Source organism: Lepus europaeus, chromosome 12, assembly GCF_033115175.1.
Source record: "Lepus europaeus isolate LE1 chromosome 12, mLepTim1.pri, whole genome shotgun sequence".
NCBI lineage: Eukaryota > Metazoa > Chordata > Mammalia > Lagomorpha > Leporidae > Lepus > Lepus europaeus.
Window position 1 is genome coordinate 34,792,975 of NC_084838.1, and position 24,118 is coordinate 34,817,092.

General features: G+C 41.1%; 1 protein-coding gene across 2 annotated transcripts in view; it reads right to left on the reverse strand.

Moving 5' to 3' along the window:
- Positions 1–926: 926 nt before the first annotated feature.
- TGFBR1 (transforming growth factor beta receptor 1) overlaps positions 927–24,118 on the reverse strand; it is a 77,297-nt gene continuing 54,105 nt past the window's right edge. For both annotated transcript variants that reach the window (XM_062207889.1, XM_062207890.1), the window contains exons 6-9: positions 12,739–12,895; positions 9,199–9,323; positions 8,091–8,221; positions 927–5,276 (exon numbers count right to left, since the gene is read on the reverse strand). In XM_062207889.1, coding sequence (XP_062063873.1) covers positions 5,151–5,276; positions 8,091–8,221; positions 9,199–9,323; positions 12,739–12,895 — 539 coding nt within the window. In that variant the 3' untranslated portion in view covers positions 927–5,150. The remainder of the gene's footprint in view (positions 5,277–8,090; positions 8,222–9,198; positions 9,324–12,738; positions 12,896–24,118) is intronic.

Consider the following 24,118-nt stretch of genomic DNA (forward strand, 5'->3'; position numbering starts at 1 on the left):
ACTATTTGTGTCTTTGAATCTGAAGCGTGCCTCTGCCAAAACCAGAGTTGATTCTTGCTTTTTCATTCATCCTAACAAGTTCTATCTTTTGATTCAAGCGTTTAGTCCATTGAGATTTAATGAAATCGGTATGGTGTACTTGTGACTGCCATTTTGCTATTTGGTCTCCAAGTATCTCATATTTTTTTCCTTTTCTGTCCCTCTCCTCCTCCCATTTAAGTGTACCAATATAATTTCTGTTATTTTTGCGTGGTGGTTTATCAGTTTCAGTAAGAGCTACAACATGCATCCCCATCTATCACAAGAAGAAAAATGTGATTCCTGTTGCTGCAATATAGTTCCATTTCCTACCTCTCCTTTGTGATAGGATATACACTGTATCTATGTTATCAACCCAACAACAGGGTGTTACAATGATTGCTTTATACAACCCATGCCACTTTAAAAAACAGAAACCATACAATTATTACTATCATGGTAGGAAAGTGTAACTCCTCATCCTCTGGCCATTTCAATGAACATTTATCTTAGTACTGCAGTGACAGAACTTAGCAAAATCGAGGTTTCAAAATAGGGAGATTGTCCTAGATCATCCAGAAGGGCCCAGGGTAATCACATGAGCCCTAAAGACAGAATGATCAGAGATGTGGGAGAAGAACACAGGAGAGCAGAGGTGAGGCAGAAGTGGAGATCAGAGATGAAATGTGAGACGCACGCAACCTGTTGTCGCTGGCTTTCATCATGGAGGAGCCAAAGAATGTGAACGGTTTTTAGACACAGGGAATGAGCCCGTATCGACCATCAACAAGGAAACAGAGACCTCAGTCCTACAACCACAGGGAACTGAGTTCTCACAGCTGGAAATGAGCTTGGAAGCCGGTTTTTCCATAGCTTCCAGAGAAGAACACAGCCACTAGCAATCGGGGAAAAAAGTAATTTATTTGCATTGCTTGCATTTTTCTACTGTAGTGTTAGGACTCAACATACGCATCACTCTTCTATTTCCTATTTACAGTTCGTTTGGAAATTTGCTACAAATACAATATACAATTTTTAAAAACTTATGGGGAAATGTAGTTTATGTTTTCTCTCCTCTTTACAGCTTCTCAAAATCATTCAATTAAGTGAAAACTTATATGGACATTTTCTGTACATATCTGAAAGGGTAGAGATTACACTGATACAGCCAAAAAGAATTTTGCACAAATACAATAAAATACAGAAAACAAAGAACAGATTATGTCATTTGGGGGTACAATTATAAACTATACAGTACCATTTGAGTAATTTAACAACATAATACCCATAACTTTATAGAAATAAAACTGCAAACCTGGAGAATGCTCTGACAAATATTAAACATTATATACACAATGAGGTAAATGTACCTTGGTCTCTTAAGAGGTAATTTAAGTTTAAAGCAATTGACATTTTGAAGCATCTCCTTGACGTATAAAGAAATATCAAATACCCCATTCCATTGGCACAATGTGAACAAGGGATATCAAAACATGGTTCATGATATTCAATTCACAAATATTGTCTAAAAATAAAAACAAACTCACTGAAGTTCTTTTGAAGTTTTAAGAAACAGGCTGAATGTTATTAGCCATATTTTAAAAAGTTTGCATTTGCAAGTAAGATTGCATAACGGGGTTGAGAAGTTTCCTGTATTGACAATCCTCATGATGGCCTAGACGTCCAGCATTCCTAGAGAGGGCCCGTGGGACTCCCGCATTCCAAAGCAGACACAAGGAGATGCAGGACACATCCAGAGCTATTCTTCAGGATCTCAAGATACGCAAATTGGCATTTTCTGCTGAGCTGTAACAAACACATTATCTGGAATCTCCACCTCTCGGAGCTAGAACATTGACATGATCAAGAAACGAAAAAAGTGGACTTACAGTCATCCCTTCAGTGCAAGGACAAACATAAGCCTTCGACAGGACATGTCTGGTGGGATGCTGGTTCTGCTGTTATTTTTTAAGTAGCACTTTAGTGTCTTGTTTTACAAAACTGTCTACGTCTGACAGTTGGCAGACAGAGGGGAAAAAAAGAATTTGTGCATGGACTTCAATAAGAACTGAACTCAAGTTCTTGATGGCCATGGCACTGCACTCTGACTCAAGGCACTTCTTGAGCACTGTCGTTACAGCAGAATCCAGGCCTTCACCTTGTCCTACAAGGAACACAAAGGGCCAGCGCTTTTGGCACAACTCCCACTGCCACAGCCACCACCATATACCATGCCACTCCTCGTCCATGGCTAAAGTCAAAGCCGAACAACAGCAGGAGCACCCCAACCCTCATCTACTCAATCTCAAAACTTGGAGGCCCTTCCCTTGCCACATCCAGCAGCTCAGGAACACTGAAGTACGTCTGACAATTTCAATCAACCATTGTAATCCAGGTCTCTGAAGCAGCGAGCTCTCCAGTCAAAAGGCAGGGGAGGGTGGCACTGGCCTCTGACAGAGACCAGCAGGAAGGCAAGCAGACTGGGAGAAACAGAGCTCACGCTTTGAAGGAAGAACTCGAGAAGCCAATGCCCCACTGACCTGATCGTTCTGGGACACCGACAGAGTCAATGTGGACAGGTTATTTGTGAAGCTGGATCTTAGAAGGAGAGCATCTTAGGATAGGCAATGAAAACAAAGATTTGTGTTTCTACATGACAAAACCATTATTCTAGTCAAATGTAGCTACAGCTACGGCCACAGCAATCATCCATCTCATCTTTTCATTTTCCGTGTTAGCCAAATGGGGTTTATCCAACCATCCCAGCCAAAAAAAAAAAAAAAAAAAAGAATTAGCTGCAATAATCTGTAAACTCATTTTAGAACTAAATTCCAACTTAAAAAAAATTCCCTGATTCATCAAAAGTACATTTTATCCACTTAAGCAAAAATAGTATCCTGTAACTCAATCTTTGATTTAATAAAGAATACCTTCAGCAAAAGCTGATTACTGTCTATGAAAGTAAGAAATCACGCAATAAACTTTAATCAGATAACTTTTGGTATGTTCTTAAAATGATATATAAAAATAGTTTTACTGATAAAATGCATTGGTCCCCTGGATTTCATAAAGCAGATCTGGCAGGCTTAGAAATGGCCAAAGAAAAAAAAGTACCTGATTACAAAACTAGAGATTATTAAACAAGTAATAGAACATAATTAGAAAAACAAATCTCCCAAACTTACTCATTTGTCTCAACAAAATGGTAGCTGCAGGAAAAAAACCTCAAATTTGTAGTCGAAATATTAACCTCTAAGCACATTTTTCCCATGTTTTTAAACACATTAAATTGACACTAAATTCCTATGTGATATGTCACTCATTCTAAAATTACTTTGGCTTTAAGATCCAATAGTCTTTTAAATTCATTGTAAGAGATAAGACATTATTGGAACACAACTTATTCAGCACAAATGGCCACCCTCTCTTCAGACCAAACCTGTCGGGTTATTCTGCCCCTTCCGTGGGGACTGACAGCACTAGAGAGTCAGTCTGGCCTCACAGCTGTCATAGCTTCTCTCTCCTTCAGAATAAGATCACAGTGATAAAAAGGACTAGGAAAACTGTAAAAGCCCTGCAAAAACTTCACAGCACTGGGAGTAAAATCCAGTTATTAGAAACTAGTTTCAACTTGACGTGAGAAGACCATGACAAGTCTGCTTTAACCATATAATCTGACCAAAACTAGTTGTAAATGGAGACTCTAAATTCAGAATGTTCTTTAGCTAACACCTCTCCCCAGTCTCAGGGTGCACTGAATTCATGACATAACCATGTGAGTTACAAAGCTGCAGAATCTACACACAGAAGGAAAGACCGAATGAAAGCTGCCTTCCTCGAAGTTTACTGAGACCTCAGAACTACACTACCTTGAACCTCAGTCACAGAGAAACCCCCCAAACATTACTCCTACAAAACAAGCGTGACTCTCACGCACCCTGCTGCCTAGTCACATTAACTACCTTTGCCTTCCTAATAAAAGGCCTATTATTTAGCATTGACCATACCCTAATTTTAAATGTAATCCATTTCTTAAAAAAATAACACTGTCTTTGATCAGATAAAGAAAAATGGCTTACAGAATACCACACAACTTTTCACAAGCAGCTAGACAAACTTTCCCTTTTAGAAAAATTAGTCTGTACGCTACACACTTTAAGTTATTAAAGTACTATATGCATCTAGAGTGCCACTTGAATTTCTTAAAGTATATTTAGACAACACACTTAAAATGCAAATGCACAATATGAGAATATTCAACCACAACCATGATAGCAATTTGCTAATTTACTGCCACTTCATTCCTTTAGTGGTTTAAGCACATTTTTGTAGGAGAAAGGCATTTCCAAAATGAATACCAAATGACTTACCACAAAAATAATTTCAGAAACAAACAGAAAAGGTTTGGGTCACCTAGATAAGTAAACTTTTTGAATCTGAATACTCCAGGTTCCAACACATGTAAGGAGTTCTACTCATTTCCATTAGAAAGACACAGAAGTGGCACTTACTGGTATAGTACAATCCCAGTGTGAAGGCATGTAATGTTCTGAAAGTGTGAAAGAACAATAATAGTATACAAAATACAGTTGCATAAATTATGTTCCTCACTACTCTATGAGGTCATTTTTAGACTCAAGATAAGAGTTGTAAAGTATTAGCTTTAAGATCCTGAAAAAGTACAGAGCAGTACATTCAGAGTCTGAATAAAGGAAACTCTTTAGTGGTTCAGAATCCGCTGAGAATGTACTAACCAGGAGTAAATCGGGTTCTTTAGTAAGAAATGTCTTCCGGAACTCGGGAATCCAGCTCCTTTACCCTTAAAGATGATCTTCAGCGCAGCAGAGTTACCTAAATTTAAGACCAGCAATCATCTTTTAAAAAACCAGTTTTGTTAATAAAAAATAAAGGTAGACTACACGACATTTTGTAACGGTCCTGGCAAAGAAGCGCTCAGAGTGCACAGAAAGGACCCCCGTGGCTGTTTCCTGGGTCCAGAGAAATCCTGGGACACTTTTCATGGACCTCATTGTCCTTCTGTTCCCTCTCAGTGAGGTAGAACAAATGATCTCCCCAACTGAAACCCAGGAGCAGAGCCGGAGAAGAAGCAGAGTTCAGGCAAAGCTGTAGAATTACATTTTGATGCCTTCCTGCTGACTGAGCTGTGACAATGTTTTCTTAATCCGCAAAGCTGTGAGCCGAGCTGCTCCATTGGCATACCAACATTCTCTCATAATTTTAGCCATTACTCGCAAGGCCTACAAGAAAATACAGAAAAAAAAAAAAAAAAAGTTGATGCATGCCCCACTTTCCATTGATTTGGGTAAGAATCTTCTCCTGTAAATTTTCACTTAAAATGACATATATACAGGTTTTTCTTTAATGTCAGTGTTATTTGTAATTGCCAATCACTAGAATGACTTAAATTTTGGTTGATGGCATACTGTTGTCAGCCACTGTTGTCAGAAGCAGATGGACAGGTGTGATGTACCTAGCAGACCTGAAAAAGCTGAATCCTTAACCAGAGCTGGGCAAGGCCATGCAGGAGCTTAACTCACATTGATCCTAGCCCCAAAGCGAGACAGTAACTGCACAGACCAACCCTAGGGTGAAAACAGGAGGACAAACTCAAAGAGCGGAGTGGAGCCCCAGATACCTTCCTCCACCAACTTTACCAGGCAGGGTGACTGCCCAGCTCCACCCCGCAGGAAACCGGGGCTGTTATGTTTTGTTTTTAATCTGAGAGGGTCACAAGACATATGGCTTGAGGAACACGAGGGTAGAAGTTTCATACTGAAAGCATACTGAGTGCTAAGATGGTGAGCTTTCTGCCCAAAACACAGGCAGCAGCTGCAGGCTTCTCCAGGTAGGAGACCAGAGAGTCTTCTCTGGAAATCAGAGCAGCCCAAGAGCAAGACTCCAGTGATTTCCCAAGACGGCGACCCGGGAGACTGCCCTGAGTTCCCCAGTCCACACTGCTGCTGCACCTGCACCAGTTTCCCAGCACTTCCTGAGTCACATTTTCACCTGGGGACAGAATAAGTTTGTCACACATGTGAGGACAACCATGTGAAATGCAGAAGCTGAAAGAGAACAGAGCAAACTGGAGAACACAGAAGCTATATACAGAGCAGAACGTATCAAAAGCCTATCAGTAAGATCCTCAAAGAAATAAAATACTAGTGTATTTATTGTTGATGGGTCTTGCTAAGCCACATAATAAATAAATTATTGTAAAATACATGAACTAGGAGATAGTGGTGAATATTAAAGGGAAAATAATTTAGGGAAGGAGATCAAATATGCTAGGGAAAGAGACGGCATCTCAAACAGGTACACAGGCAATGTCTCATTGACAGAGTAACATCTGAGCAGAGACACAAAAGAGGGAACAACTGAATAAATCGAGAAACAGAAAGAGCTGAGATCCAGGAAGGAGCACAGAGAGGCAAAGAGAATTCGAGTGTGAAGCTGCAGAGCTGGTCAAGAGCAGTCAGTTCAGACTGGAAGTGGTGGGAAGACCTGGAGGAGCCGTCTTTAGGAGCTGTTTCACATGCACATTCTTGATATGTTTCAGTTACCAAAAGGAGATTTATAAAACCCTAGGAAAGTCAAACATTGAATTGGTGATGAATACATACAAAACTAACCAAATTGAGAAAAAATTAAAATGACAGTGATGGCATTAATTCAGCATGTGATAGTAATTGCAAATGTGTTCTTAATGTTAACTGCTAACTTTTCTTCATGCTTAGAAGCCTTAAAAGCCATCTGTTTAATAGCAATCTGCTCCAAATATTAAATGAGTATATGAATGAAGTTTCTACTCTGAAGTATCCAGATCAAATCTGTTAAGCTATGTTGCACGTGGATTCTTTGAGCATGCTGTTCTGTGCTCCCTGGGGCCTGGATACTTGATTTTGTTGGAAGCAGCACACGCTCTCCATATCCGAGATCTGCAGTGTTTCACCTTATTTTAAGATGGAAAATCGGTTACTGAAGTGACCAGCTTTCCACTCTGCAAAACATCACATGTAGAAGGACAGGCCCTGCCTCAACCAATATTACAATAGTGACAGCTAGCAATTAAAGATAGGTTGTGTACAGTTTGAATTACAAATTCTTTACATTTACAACTAAGAACGTACCTCAAAAACATTTTTTAAGACCTGGATTGAGAAGCTCACACTACTAAATAGAAAGCACTTTCTCAAAATTCCTGGTTTAATGGTTATCCAGGCAATCAGGTGAACACAAAACAAACTCATTGGAAATACCTTTGGATCATTTTATCCAAGTTCCAGCAAAGTGACTTGTCCAAAGTCAGCCTCGGGGCTGGCACTGTGGTATAGTGGGTAAAGCCGCTGCCTGCATCCCATATGGGTGCCGGTGCAAGTCCTGGCTGCTCCATTTCTAATCCAGCTCTCTGCTATGGCCTGAGAAAGCTCTACAAGATGGCCTAAGTCCTTGGGCCCCTGCACCCACATGGGAGACCCAGATAAAGCTCCTGGCTTCAGCCTGGCTCAATCCTAGCCACTGTGGTTATCTGGAGAGTGAACCAGTAGATAACAGCCAGTTGGGCAGTGAACCAGCAGATGGAAGACCTCTCTCTCTGTCTCTTTCTCTCTCTGCCTCTCCTTCTCTCTCTGTATTAACTCTTTCAAATAAATAAATAAATCTTTAAAAAACAAACAAAACAAAACAAAAATAAAGCCTGTGCATGGCAGCCGGGTGCTCAGGTTGCAAACGTCCTACTCCCTGTGCAGCACTTACCCATCACTCTGGGCTTGTCTGGCTGAAGGGAAACAGTGACCGACAAGCCAATGCCTAAGCGCACTGGGTGGACCTAAACAACCTTGGACTCACTGACGGCCACTGCAAGTGCTCCAGGGCCCTTTCAGTGTGTGGTGGAAAGCAAATTGCTTCATTTTTATCTACTGCATAAAGTGCTATGAAAAGGAAAGAAAAGAGAATTCTTGTCCATTTTCCTTCAGAAAAAGTAGCTAATTTTCACTTTGCAACTAAGCAAATGCAGTTCAGAAATTTGCCTAGTATCAAAAAGAAATACTCACTTCGCAGCTCTGCCATCTGTTTGGAATATTTGGCCTTAACTTCTGTTCACAAACAACTTTTCTCATTTCTTCAACTGATGGATCAGAAGGTACAAGATCATAATAAGGCAGCTGGTAATCCTCATGAATTCCTACATTGGTTGAAAAAAAAATACAAACTATTTTGAAGAATTTATTCAGCTAATGCCAAACCATTAACAGGATCACCCGACGGACCTATTACAGTGCCTAGGACTCACAGTTTTCTCTGCTCCACATGTGCATCAACAAGCCCCGCCCCCACCCCAGTCTGCTCTGGGCTCACATCATGAAACTCCACACTGCCATGAGATCAGCACAGGTTTTTTTCAATGATGGTTAACTATGAGCTGTGATAACCAGATTGGCATTTTCGCATAGAATGCTACTGTGCAGCAAATGAGATTTTCTATTCTAGCCTCACTCAGTACACACATGTGCTTAGCTGAGGATGTGAATCCTACAGAGTGCCAGTCCCTTTGTCTGCATGCAACTGTCAACCACAAGTCCTGTTTGCCACAACACAGAGCCTCTGTCCCTTGCTGCCTCAAAAACCTGAGTCTATAGCTCTCGATCAATCCTGGGCTCCCAAGTCTAACAGACTGCTTCTCGGGTAAATACTACAAAGTGCTCAATCTGAAACGAAACTTAAAAGTCAGAACAAATGTACTGTAAAGTCACGGAATGGAATGATGATGTCACTGTTTTCTGTAAATGTAGTCTACAGCTATCAAGTTGGAGAAAATAACCACAATCTCAAGGAAAAGAAATGTATCATCTGGGTACATGTTAAAATAACTTCCTAGGCAGCCTCTCAACCAGCGGTCTGTGACACATAAGTCTATCCCAATGTAACAAGGAATCGGCTTCTGATGCTTGCCAAGATTCAAATGGAAACAGGAAAAGAATTCACTAAAATAAAGCTGTACAATCTGTATGTCATGTCATTTCCCCTTTGTTTTCTCTGGCACTCTCAGTGATCACCTGTTTCAGACTGTAGACATATTATATATAATTCAATAGGAAAGAAAGTAATTCTTCAACAAGTTCTGCTCATGACAAACTGCTGGGAAAGAGGAGAGAAATTTACCACCAATGGAACATCGTCGAGCAATTTCCCAAAATACTAAGCCCATTGCATAGATGTCAGCACGTTTGAAGGATTCAAAATGCTTCATATTTATGGAATCATCTAGAACTTCAGGAGCCATGTACCTAAAAAAGAAGCCAATGTTTTATTTTACTGGATGGTGGCCACATAATTTTTCACTGTTCCATAAACTGTATTTCACTACAGAGAACATACATTGGCATATACAGAGTATTACATAATTGAGATCACATCAGATTAAAAAATTCAATATACAAACTGATGTGTAAATTGATGATGCCAATTAAATCCCATGAAATGCTGGAACAGCAGTTTCACACTGTCTGCCCATGTAACAACTATAGAGCAGGTTTACAGCACAGTAGGTAAGCTGCCACTTGGATACCTGTATCCCACATCAGAGTGCCTGGGACTGAATCCCCACCTGTTTCCAATCCATCCGGTTTCCTGCTAATGTATCTGGGAGGCAGATGATAATATAAGTACTTGGGGGGGGGGGGGGAGCAAAGCTGTGGCTCAGTGGCTAAAGCCACCGCCTGCAGTGCCGGCATCCCATATGGGCGCCGGTTTGAGTCCTGGCTGCTCCACTGCTGATCTAACTCTCTGCTATGGCCTGGGAAAGCAGTGGAAGATGGCCCAAGTCCTTATGTCTCTGCACCTGCATGAGAGACCCGGAAGAAGTGCCTGGCTTCTAAATGGCCCAGCTCCGGCCACTGTGGTCATATGGGGAGTAAACCAGCGGATGGAAGACCTCTCTGTCTCTGCCTCTGGCTCTCTGTGACTCTGACTTTCAAATAAATAAATAAATCTTTTTTTAAAAAATACAAGTATTTGGGCTTCTGCCACTGAAATGGAGACTCAGAGAAATTTCCTGGCTCTTGGCTTCTGCCTAGCTCAGCCCTGGCTGCTGCAGCCATTTGAGGAAGGAACCAGTGGATGAAAAATCTTTCTCTTTCAGTCACTCTTTTTTTGTTTTTCCCTCAAAGACTTTATTTATTTATTTGAGAGGTAGAGCTACAGACAGTGAGAGAACGAGACAGAGAGAAAGGTCTTCCTTCCGTTGGTTCTCTCCCCAAATGGCCACAACGGCCAGAGCTGCGCCAATCTGGAGCCAGGAGCCAGGAGCTTCTTCCTGGCCTCCCACATGGGTGCAGGGGCCCAAGGACTTGGGCCATCTTCTACTGCTTTCCCAGGCCATAGCAGAGAGCTGGATGGGAAGAGGAGCAGCTGGGACTAGAACCAGTGCCCATATGGAAGTTGGTGCCACAGGTAGAGGCATCAACTGCACCACAGTGCCAGCCCCAGTCACTCTTCTAAATAACAATCTTTTTTTAAGAATTATTTATTTGAAAATTAGAGTTACAGAGAGTGAGAGGGAGAGACAGAGAGAAAGGTCTTCCCTCCGTTGGTTCACTCCTCAAAAGGCCGCAACAGCTGGAGCTACTACGCCAATCTGAAGCTAGGAGCTTCTTCCCAGTCTCCCATGTGGGTACAGGGGCCCAAGGACTTGGGCCATCTTCCACTGCTTTCCCAGGCCATAGCAGAGAGCTGGATCAGAAATGGAGCAGCTGGGACTTGAACCGGCACCCATATAGGATGCCAGCACTGCAGGGACCAGCTTTATCCACTACACCACAGCGTTGGCCTTGGGATAATCTATCTTTTTTTTTTTTTTTTTAAAGATGTATTTATTTATTGGAAAGGCAGAATTACAGAGAAGCAAGGAGGGGGGGTGTCTTCCATCTGCTGGTTTACTCCCTAAATGGCCTCAACAGCCAGAGCTGGCCCAACCCAAAGCCAAGATCCAGGGGTTTCCTCTGGATCCCCAACGTTACGTGCAGGGTTCCAAGCACTTGGGCCATCTTCTGCTGCTTTCTCAGGCCATAGCAGAGAGCTACACTGGAAGTGGAGCAGCTGGGATTCGAACCAGTGCCCATATGGGATGCTGGCACTGCAGGCGGTGGCTTTACCCACCTCACCGCAGTGCCAGCCCTAGGACTATGTATCTTAGTCTAAAAGTCTTCTCACTAAAACAAGATGGAAGGAAGGGCAAGGATATACTACAGGAAACCAAATACCAAATACAAATGAATGCCACTTCTCCTATTGATACATTACAGGGTTCTGAAGCATTAAACACCCTACTAAGGTTATAGGTCAGGACCCACAGAGCCCTGCAGCAACCACTATGGAGGACTCCCGAGCCAGCTGAAGGTCCCGAGAGTCCCCGCTGAATCCAGAGATCATAAATACAGACTATGGCTGCTGGCCCTCTCCAAGGCCAACACAGTGGCTCTGAAGAAGTGTTTGGGTAACAAGATGTGATAAACACAGGAAGAGTTCTTAAGTCAGAAATTTCAGCTCTTCAACCTACCATCCATGTGACTTAACCTGCATGAGATGGTTTCCTCAACTGTGAATTAAGGGTAATAATAATGATCTAAGTAGGAGAACTCACAGATTCAACAAACACATACACAGACACATATTATATATGTAAATATATATTAAATTTATTTGATATATATTATATATAAATATATATATTAAATTTATTTGAAAGGTAGAGTTAAACAGAGAGAGAGGCAGAGACAGAGTCAGAGATCTTCCATCCGCTAGTTCGCTCCCCAAGTGGCCGCAACTACTGCGATTAGGCCAGGCTGAAGCCAGGAGCTTCCTCCAGGTACCCTACATGGGTTCAGGACCACAACTTGGTCCATCCTCTGCTGCCTTTCCAGGCACGTTAACAGGGAGCTAGATCAGAAGCAGAGCAGCTGGGACTCAAAATGGTGCCCATCTTGGACTCCAGTGCTGCAGTGCCTCTAACCTGCTGCCCCACGCCTAACAAATATTTGAGTATCTGCCATGTATTAGGCACTTTGATGGATGCTGGAAATACAAGGCCGCTAACAAGTAACCTGCAATCCAGTGGAATAGACAGCTACAACATAATGCCCTAAGTGCCTCAACAGTCCTTGTTCAGGATGCTATGAGAGCCCTTGGCAGGGACACCAGAGTCCTGAGCACCAGAAAAGGCTTCCAGTGAGGAAGGAAGGGTGAAGAATGAGTTGGGCAAACAGTAGGGAAAAGTATGGCCTACAATGCTCTGCAAAAGTAAAAGAGAAAAGCCCATTTTCAGGAATCGAAAATATGAAAATAGCTGGTCTAGCTACAGTATAACATTTGAGAAGGGCATTAAATTTTATTAATTTAAATTAAATTTAGAGAATACATTAAAAAGATGAAGAAGACTATTTCATAGGTTGCTTATAAATGTTAGACACTATTGTTAGGATAATTAACATAATTCATGATGGTATCTTCCAGAAAGCCCACCTTTCATCAGCAGGCATTTTTTTAAGTCAAGTCACCTTGCTGCTTTGGCACACGCAAGACCATGAGATGTCTACCTGAAGGCAATCTAATAAAGTGTGAGTTTCAGAAAAGATATCTATATGCAAATGAGAAGGAAACAGAAAAGAAACTGAGTGCAGAAGATACTATTTATTACAAGTATACCTTTTTGTTCCCACTCTGTGGTTTGGAGCAATATCAATTGTATCTGTGGCTGAATCATGTCTTACTGCCAGTCCCAAGTCTGCAATACAGCAAGTTCCATTCTTCTTTACCAAGATGTTCTTTGATTTCAAATCTCTATGAGCAATGGCTGGTTTTCCTAAAGAACAAAAAATTGAACATGATTGCTTAAAGGTAGTATCAATCAACTCTCACCTTTAGGATCAAAAGTCTCTCTTATCATCTCAGTATTAAAGAATTTCAGCCCATCTCACTTACAAAACCTTGGTCATTACTAAAGAACTGCAAGGAAAGCACTATCCCAGAAGTTGCTGAAATTACATTTCTTTCCAGAAATGAGGACTATAAGATGCTCCAAAAAAGGATGTTCAACCTAAGTCTAAACACTCAGATTGAGGATCAAACAAGTTACCAGTTTGCTTGTTGGCTGTTAATGAATTTGTTTAAAAAGAACCAGTCACAGAATGACCTAGGTCCATAAGCACTCGGTGTTCAATGTATTACCTTTAATACTAACTACTAGAAAAAAAGTGCTATTAGAAATAATAATTACAATGTGGAAAACCTGGGACCCCCCTACACTTCTGGTAGGAATCTAAAATGGTTCAGGCATTTTGGAAAGGTAGTCTGGAAGTCCCTCAAACATTAAATATAGCTACTATATGATCTAGAAATTCAATTCCCAGGCATACGCTCAAGATCACTGAAAACATCCACATAGAAACTTGAACACAAATGCTCACTGCAGCAATATGTATGATAGCCCAAACTGGAAAAGATCTAAATGTCCATCAACAGATGAACAAATACACAGAATATGGTATATCCATACCGTGGAATATTGCTGTTATAAAAAGGAATGAAATAATGATGCATACTACAACATGGATGAAATCTGGAAACAAGCTAAGTCAAAGAAAACAGGCACAAAAGGCCACTTATTGTATGATTGTATTTATATGAAATGTCCAGAATAAACAAAACTATAGAGACAGAATTAGTGGCTGCCTAGGGCTAAGGAGTCTGGGGCCCGGGGAATGAGGATGACTGCTAGTAGCTACAGGGTTTCCTGAGTGATGAAAATGTCCTAAGGGGCTGGCATCGTGGCATAAAGCTGCCACCTGTGATGCTGGCATCCCATATGGACACCAGCTCAAGTCCCAGATGCTCCATTTCTGATCCTGCTCCCTGCTAATGGCCTGGGAAAAGCAGCTGCTTGGAACCCTGCCATCCACGTGGGAGACCTGGATGAACCTCTTGGCTCTGGCTTGGCCCAGACCCAGGTGTTGCAGTCATCTGGGGAGTGAACCAGTGGATGGAAGATCTCTCTCTCTCTCTCTCTGTAACTGACTTTCAAATAAATAAGTAAATCTTAAAAAGAGACTTCCAGATTGCAGAATAGGGAGGGAGCTTACTGCTCTGGTCTAGGGGAGGATAGTTTAAAAAAGTGGAGAGAGAGCAATCTCAGGGAAGAGTTAGGGAGAAAACTCCACACAAACTAGAGGGACACTGTGGACCCACGTGGAGGGTGTGGACACACACAACTCAGGACCCCAGCAGCAGAGAGCCTCGGCATCAGCTCTGGAGTGACATGAGACCAGAATGCAGCGGCCAAGCTATTGGCAATTAAGCTACAGAAAGAGCCTGGCATGAGTCTGGCTTGGAGCACTGTGAGAAGACAGTATACCTGGCAACACAGAGGGAAAAGGGGGAGGGCATGTTACTCTCTCCCAGATCACCCAGTACCAGTGTTCAGTAACTAGCTGAGAGAGGGTGGGAGCATTTTAGACATACATAACAGCTGTGCCAGCTCTTGTCTGCACACCCAGCAACCAGCTGAGAGGAGACGCCTGAGTGTGTCTGGAAGAATTGACAGGGGGCTGGGGGCTCGTGACTATGGGAGCCTTGAGTGTGGGGACTGTGGCAACACTGGCTGTGTGAGAGGGTGCAGGGTGTGGCTGGATATTTGGGTAGTCACTGTGGGCAGCTCCACATGCCCAGGGACACCTGATTCCCTGGTGAGGGTCATTGCTGCATAACCCATGCTCACAATGAGGACTGCACAGATCCTTTGCATGGTTCTTCTGGTAGCGCAGATGAAAACTATACCCACTGGTGCCCAGGCACTGGTCTCCTTTAAGGAGAGGAGGTAAGCATGAGAATATGCCAACAAAGCTGAACAAACCTATCCTCTGATTTAAAAAAAAAGACTCACCACACCCAACTTGGGTGTTACCTTGGACACTGCCCTCACCCTTCAGCACTGAACAGAGCTCCCTGACCACACCCAGCGCACGCCTCTGGGTATATCCTGAAAGAGTGGACACTCCACTAAGCAGCAGATCCTAACTTCAAAGATAAAAGCTATCACAGGGGGGACAAAAAAAAACAAGAAGCATCATCACTAATGCCCAATAATATACATATGCAGGAATTCAAGAAACAAGAATAAGGAAGACAACATGACACCCCCAAAAGAACACTTCAATACTAGAATGTGAAGATGAACAGACTGACAAAATGCCAGAAATGGAATTTAAAAAAAAAACGGATCATAGGATTACTTAGATGTAATCAGAAGTAAATTCATGAACTAAAGAAATCCATATGACATGAATGAAAATTTTCCCACAAAATTGAGCAAAATCCAAACGAATATTGGAAATGAAGAATTTAATAGAACAAATAAAAAATACGGTAGAAAGCCTTAAGAACAGACTCGGGGTCCAGTGCTGTGGCACAATAAGTTAATCCTCTGCCTGCAGTGCCAGCATCCCATATGGGTGCTGGTTCTACTTCCAGCCACTCCTCTTCCAATCCAGCTCTCTGCTATGGCCTAGGAATGCAGAAGATGGCCTAAGTGCTTGGGCCCCTGCACCCACATGGGAGTCCTGGAAGAAGCTCCTGGCTCCTGACTGAGAATCAGTGCAGCTCTGGCCTTTGCAGTCATTTGAGGAGTGAAGCAGCTGATGGAAGATCTTTCTCCCTGTCTCTCCCTCTTTCTGTCTGTAATTCTACCTCTCAAATACATAAAATCTTTAAAAAAAAAAAAAAAGACTCAATGAGGAAGAAAGAATAACTAAGTTGGAAGACAAATCTCTCGAAATTTTACAGTCAGACCAAAAAAAAAAAAAGAAAAGAAAGGAAGGAAGAAGAAGAAGAAATTAGAAAACAAAAAAGTATTGGAGATTTATGGGACACTATCAAACAACCAAATATATGGGTTTTAGGAGTTCTTGAAGGTGTGGAAAGACAGAATGGATTAGAAGGCTAAAATTTTTAGTGAAATGATTACAGAAAACTTCCCTAATTTGAAGAAAGGGATGTCCAAGTACAGGAAACATACAGAACTCTTCTAACAGACATGACCAGAAAAGATCTCCACAACACATTGTAGTCAAAAGCTCCATGGTAAAACATAAAGAAAAGACTAAAATGTGCATGAGAGAAATGCCAGATTACTTTCAGAGGATCTCCAATGAGACTCACAGATGACTTCTCATCAGAAACTGTACAGGTTAGGAAAGAATGGTAAGATACAATCCAAGTCTTAAGAGAAAAATACTGTGAACCAAGACTACTATACCCTGCACAGCTCTCATTTATGAATGGAGGTAAAATAAAGACCTTTCATATAAGCAGAAAACAAAAGAATTTGTAACTACTCATCCAGTCTTACAAAAGATGCTTAAGAATGTGCTACACACAAAAACATGATCATCCCTATGAAAGAAGGTGAAGGCAGAAAATCTGCCAGTAAAGTATAAAGGAAATCCAAAGTAAACAATTGGAATATTTATGGAAAAATGGCAGGGCCAAGTTGTTATTTATCAATAATCACCTTGAATGTAAATGGTCTGAACTCTTCAGATAGAAGATATAGATTGGGGCCAGCTATGTGACTCAGTAGGTTAATCCTCTGCCTACAGTGCTAGTACCCCATGTGGGCACTGGTTCGAGTCCCAGCTGCTCCACTTCCAATCCAGCTCTCTGCTATGGCCTGGGAAAGCAGTAGAAGATAGCCCAAGTGCATGGGCCCCTGTACCCAAGTGGGAGACCTGGAAGAAGCTCCTGGCTCCTAGCTACAGATCTACCCAGCTCTGGTCATTGTGGCCATTTGGAGAGTGAACCAAAATATGGAAGACCTTTCTCTCCATCTCTTCCTCTCACTGTCTGTAATTTTACCTCTCAAATCAATAAAATCTTAAAAAAAAAATACAGACTGGCTGAATGGATTAAAAAAAAAAATCTATTTGCTGCCTACAAGAAACACATCTCACCAACAAAGATGCACACAGACTGAAAGGATGGAAAAAGGTATTCCATGCCAACAGAAACCAAAAAAGAGTTGGTATAGCCATCCTAATATCAGACAAAACACAAAAACTGTTGAGAGACAAAGAAGGGCACTATGTAATGATTAAGGGATCAATTCAATAGGAAGATGTGACCATTGTAAATGTATTGCACCTAATTACAGGTCACCTGGCTATCTAGAAGAAATGTCAATGGATCTAAAGGGAGACACATGGCAGGCACCGTGGCTCACTTGGCTAATCCTCCACCTGTGGCGCCGGCACCCAGGGTTCTAGTCCTGGCTGGGGCACCGGGTACTACTCCCAGTTGCTCCTCTTCCAGTCCAGCTCTCTGCTGTAGCCCAGGAGGGCAGTGGAGGATGGCCCAAGACCTTGGGTCCCTGCACCCGATGGGAGACCAGGAGGAATCACCCAGCTACTGGCTTTGGATCAGCGCAGCGCTGGCTGTAGCGGCCATTAGGGGAGTGAACCTATGGAAGGAAGACCTTTTTCTCTCTGTCTATAATTCTGTCAAATAAAAAAAAAGGGGGGGGGGGACATAGACTCCAAAACAATAGTAATGCAGCACTTCAAAACCCCACTTTCAACAATGGACAGATCAACCAGACAGAACACCAGCAAGGAAACAACAGCGTTAATCGACACTATAGACCAAATGGAACTAACAGACATCTACATAACTTTTCATCCTGCGGTTACAGAATTCTTCTCACCAGTACATGGAACTTTCTCTAGGATAGACCATGTGCTAGGCTACTAAGCAAGCCTCAGCAAATTCAAAAAAAAACAAAATCTTACCATGCATTTTCTCAGACAACAATGGAAAGAATCTGGAAATCAACAACTCAAGAATCTCTAGAACATATGCAAGCATATGGAGCTGAATAACATGCTCCTAAATGAACAGTGGGTCACTGAAGAAATCAAAAGAGAAATCAAAAATTTCTGGGAACAAATGAAGATGACAATATAACATATAAAAACTTATGGGTTACAGCAAAAGTAGTGTTAAGAGGAAAGTTTATAACTCCACCATTTGGGGCAAGTCCGATTGAGCATGTCCCAAATTGTACATCTCCTCCCTCTCTTTTTCCCACTCTTATATTTAACAGGGATCACTTTTCAGTTAAAATTTAAACACCTAAGAATAACTGTGTATTAATTACAGAGTTCAACCACTAGTACTAGAACAACAACAACAACAACAAATACTAAAAAGGATAAAGTATTACATTGTACATCAACAGTCAGGACAAGAGCTGATCAGGTCATTGTTTCTTACAGTGTCCATTTCACTTCAACAGGTTTCCCCTTTGGTGCTCAGTTGTCACCGATCAGGGAAAACAAATGATATTTGTCTCGTTGGGACTGGCTTAATTCACTCAGCATGATTCCTCCATCTTGTTGCAAGTGACCAGGTTTCATTGTTCCTTACTGCTGTATAGTATTCTATGGAGTACATGTCCCATAATTTCTTTATCCAGTCTACTGTTGATGGGCATTTGGGTCGGTTCCAGGTCTTAGCTATTGTGAATTGAACTGCAATAAACATTAATGTGCAGATGGCTTTTTTATTTGCCAAATTAATTTCCTTTGGGTAAATTCCAAGGAGTGGGATGGCTGGGTTGTATGGTAGGGTTATATTCAGGTTTCTGAGGAATCTCCAGACTGACTTCCATAGTGGCTTAACCAGTTTGCATTCCCACCAACAGTGGATTGGTGTCCCTTTTTCCCCACATCCTCTCCAGCATCTATTGTTGGTAGATTTCTGAATGTGAACCATTCTCACCGGGGTGAGGTGAAACCTCATTGTGGTTTTGATTTGCATTTCTCTGATTGCTAGTGATCTTGAAAATTTTTTCATGTGTCTGTTGGCCATTTGGATTTCCTCTTTCGAAAAATGTCTTTTGAGGTCCTTGGCCCATCTCTTAAGTGGGTTGTTTGTTCTGTTGTTGTGGATTTTCTTGATTTCTTTGTAGATTCTGGTTATCAACCCTTTTATCTGTAGCATAGTTTGCAAATATTTTTTCCCATTCTGTCGGTTGCCTTTTCACTTTCCTGACTGTTTCTTTTGAAGTACAGAAACTTCTCAATTTGATGCAATCCCAAATGTTAATTTTGGTTTTGATTGCCTGTGCTTCTGGGGTCTTTTCCAAGAAGTCTTTGCCTGTACCTATATCTTGCAGGGTTTCTCCAATGCTCTCTAATAATTTGATGGTCCAATACAATCCCATCAAGGTAGCATGTACCAATGCCATCTCACTAGTCCAAGTGATCAATTTCAGTTCACAATTGATGACTCTGATAGGTCTAAGAGTCAAAGGGATCACACAAACAAGACTAGTGTCTGCTTATACTAACTGACAGAATCAAAAAGGGAGAGAAGGATCCAACATGGGAAGCGGGATACACAGCAGACTCATAGAATGGCAGATGTCCTAAACAACACTCTGGCCTCAGAATCAGCCCTTAAGGCATTTGGATCTGGCTGAAGAGCCCATGAGAGTATTGTAGGCATGGAAAGCCAAGACACCATTGAAAAGAAAAAAAAAGAAGACGACCTAAATGAAAGATCTCTGCGAGTGAGATCCCAGTGGAAAGAACGGGGCCATCAAAGATGGAGGTACCTTTCTCCAAAGGGAGGAGAGACTTCCACTTTGACTATGACCCTATCGGAATAAGATCAAAGTCAGCGAACTCTAAAGGCTTCCATAGCCTTGGCAACTCATGACTAGAGCCTAGGGAGATTACTGAAGCCATGAACAGGAGTGTCAAATTGTTAAGTCAGCAACAGGAGTCACTGTGTACTTACATCTCATGTGGGATCTGTCCTTAATGTGTTCTCTAATGTGAAGTGATGCTATAACTAGTACTGAAACAGTATTTTTACACTTTGTGTTTCTGTGTGGGTGCAAACTGATGAAATCTTTACTAATTATATACAGAATCGATCTTCTGTATATAAAGATAATTGGAAATGAAAAAAAAAACCTGGTGTTAAATTGGAAATGGCATAGAAAATTAATTAATTTTTAAAAAATATCATGTAGGATCTCTGTCTTTAATGTGCTGTTATTTAATGCTATAACTAGTACTCCAACAGTATTTTTTCACTTTTGTTGCTATGTGGGGGCAAACTGTTGAAATCTTTACTTAATATATACTTAACTGATCTTCTGTATATTAAGAGAATTGAAAATGAATCTTGATGTGAATGGAAGGGGAGAGGGAGCGGGAAAGGGGAGGGTTGCGGGTGGGAGGGAAGTTATGGGAGGGAGGAAGCCAAAAAAAAAAAAAAAGAGGAAAGTTTATAGCAACTGGTGCCTATATCAAGAAATTGGAAATGCACTAAATAAATGAGCTATTAATATATCTCAAGGACCTAGGAAAACAACAGGAAACCAAACCCAAAAAACAGGGGAAAAAAAAATTAAAATTACAGAAGAAATAAAACAAAATTGAAACAAGCAAAAAAAGATCAACAAAACAAAAAGATGGTTTTTTGAAGGAATAAACAAAATTGACATTGGCCACTGGCCCAACTAACCAAAAAATAAATAAATAGGGAGAAGACCCAAAATCAATAAAATTAGAGATGAAAGGCCGGCCCCGTTGCTTAACAGGCTTATCCTCCGCCTTGCAGCGCCAGCACACCGGGTTCTAGTCCCAGTTGGGGTGCAAGATTCTATCCCGGTTGCCCCTCTTCCAGGCCAGCTCTCTGCTATGGCCCGGGAAGGCAGTGGAGGATGGCCCAAGTCCTTGGGCCCTGCACCCGCATGGCAGACCAGGAGAAGCACCTGGCTCCTGGCTTCAGATCAGCAAGATGCGCCGGCTGCAGCGGCCATTGGAGGGTGAACCAACGGCAAAAAGGAAGACCTTTCTCTCTCTCTCTCTCTCACTATCCATTCTGCCTATCAAAAAAAAAAAAAAAAAAAAAGAGATGAAAAGGGAAATACAACAACAGACACCACAGAAATAAAAGAATCATCAGAAATTACTACAAAAAGATGTATGCCTAAAAAATCAGGAAACCTAGAAGAAATGGATAGATTCCTGGACACATACAACCTACCCAAATTGAACCATGAAGACTTAGAAAACCTAAAGAGATCAATAACCAAGACAGAAACTGAATCAGTAATAAAGACCCTCCCAGCAAAGAAAAGCCCAGGACCAAATGGTTTCACTGCTGAATTATACCAGACATTTGAAAAACTAACTCCAATTATTCTCAAGCTATTCAAAACAACTGAAAGGGAGAAAATTCCCCCAACCTAGTTCTATGAAGCCAGCACCACCTTAACTCCTAAACCTGAAAAAGATACAAAAGAGAAAGAGAACTACAGACCAATATCCCTGATGCATATAGATGCAAAAATCCTCAACAAAATACCAGCTGTTCAAGTACAACAACACATCAGAAAGATCATTCACCTGGTCCAAGTGGGATTTATCCCAGGCATGCAGGGATCGTTCAACATTTGCAAATCAAAGTGATACATCACATAAACAAATTGAAGAATAAAAACCATATGGTTATCTCAATAGATGCAGAGAAAACATTTGATAAAATACAAAATATGATTTTCATGATTAAAACCATAAGCAAATTGGATATACAAGGAATATTCCTCAACACAATCAAAGCAATTTATGACAAATCCATCCTATTCAATGGAGAAAAGTTGAAAGCATTCCCCTGAGAACCAGAACCAGACAAGTATGCCCACTCTCACTATTGCTACTCAATATAGTCCTGGAAGTTTTAGCTAGAGCCATTAGGCAAGAAAAAGAAATCAAAGGGATACAAATTGGGAAGGAGGAAGTCAAACTATCCCTATTTGCAGATGACATGATTCAATATATAGGGGACCCAAAATACTCCACTAAGAGACTACCAGAACTCATAGAAGAGTTTGATAAAGTGGCAGGCTATAAAATCAACACCAAAAAATCAACAGCCTTTATATATATATATAAGCAATGCCATGGCTGAGAAAGAACTCCTAAGATCAATCTCATTCACAATAGCTACAAAAAAAACCAAATACCTTGGAATAAATTTAACCAAAGATATCAAAGATCTCTACAATGAGAATTATAAAACATTAAAGAAAGAAATAGAAGACACAAAAAATTGGAAAAAACTTCCATGTTCATAGACTAGAAGAATCAATATCATCAAAATGTCTATACTACCAAAAGCAATTTACAGATTCGATGTGATTCCAAACAAAATACCAAGGACATTCTTCTCAGATATAGAAAAAAATGATGCTGAAATTCATATGGAAACACAAGAGACCTGAATAGCTAAAGCAATCTTACACAACAAAAACAAAGCCAGAGGCATCACAATATCAGATTTTAAGACATACTATAGGGAATTTATAATCAAAACAGCTTGGTACTGGTACAAAAACAAATGGATAGACCAATGGAACAGAATAGAAACACCAGAAATCAACCCATGCATCTACAACCAACTTATCTTTAACAAAGGAGCTAAAATCAATCCGTGGAGCAAGGACAGTCTCTTCAACAAATGGTTCTGGGAAAACTGGATCTCCACATGCCTAAGTGTAGATCCAGTGGAAACAAGACCCCTACCTTACACTTTACATAAAAATCCACTGAAAATAGATTAAAGATCTCTATCTATGACCCAATATCATCAAATTATTAGAGATCATTGGGGAAACTCTGAAAGACATTGGCATAGGCAAAGAGTCCTTGGAAAAGACCCCAGAGGCACAGGCAATTAAAGCCAAAATGGACATTTGGGACTACATCAAACTGAGAGGCTTCTGTACGGCAAAAGAAACACTCGGCAAAGTTAAGAGGCAACTGACAGAATAGGAGAAATTATTTGCAAACTATGCAACTGATAAAGGATTAATAACCAGAATATATGGGGTCAGCTTGTGGCACAGCAGGTTAACGCCCTGGTCTGAAGCACCAGCATACCATACGGGCACCATTCGAGACCCGGCTACTCCACTTCCAGTCCAGCTCTCTGCTATGGCCTGGGAAAGCAGTGGACGATTGCCCAAGTCCTTGGGCCCCTGCACCCAAGTGGAAGACCCAAAAGAAGCTCCTGCCTGCTGGCTTCAGACTGGCGCAGCTCCAGCCATTGCAGCCAACTGGTGAGTGACCATCAGATGGAAGACCTCTCTCTCTGCCTCTCCCCTCTCTGTGTAACTCTGACTTTCAAATAAATAAAAAAATCTTAAACAAACAAATAAATAACCAGAATATTTAAAGAGCTCAAAAAACTCAACAACAATAAAACAACCCAGTTAAGAAATGGGCAAAGGACTTAAACAGGCATTTTTCAAAAGAGGAAATTCAAATGGCCAACAGACACATGAATCAGGATCACTAGACGTCAGGGAAATGCAAATCAAAACCACAATGAGGTTTCACCTTACCCCATTAGAATGGCTTTCATACAGAAATCAATGAACAGCAAATGCTGTGGAGGATGTGGGGAAAAAGATACCCTAATCTATTGTTGGTGAGAATGTAAACTGGTTCGGCCACTGTGGAAGACAATATGCAGATTCCTCAGAAATCAGAATATAGACCTACCATATGACCCAGCCATCCCTCTCCTGGAGTTTACTCCCATGTTTATTGCAGCTCAATTCACAATAGCTAAGATATGGAATCAACCCAAATGCCAATCAACTGAAGACTGGATAAAGAAATTATGGGACTTGTACACCAGGGAATACTACACAACAGAAAAAAAAGAAATCCTGTCATTTGCAACAAAATGGATGAAACTGGAAAACATTATACTTAGTGAAATAAGCCAGTCCCAAAAGGATAAATATCACATGTTCTCCCTGATCTGTGATAACTAATATAGCACCTAAATAGTAATCTATAGAAGTGAAAATAATAACACTTCCAGATGCAATGGCTTTGAATAGCCCTTGTCTCAACTCTTGAGGTACAGTTTTTTTATATACAATTTTGTTAAACTCTTTACTCAGTATACAGTTAATTGTATGAGTATAAAGTTAACTGAAAATAGATCT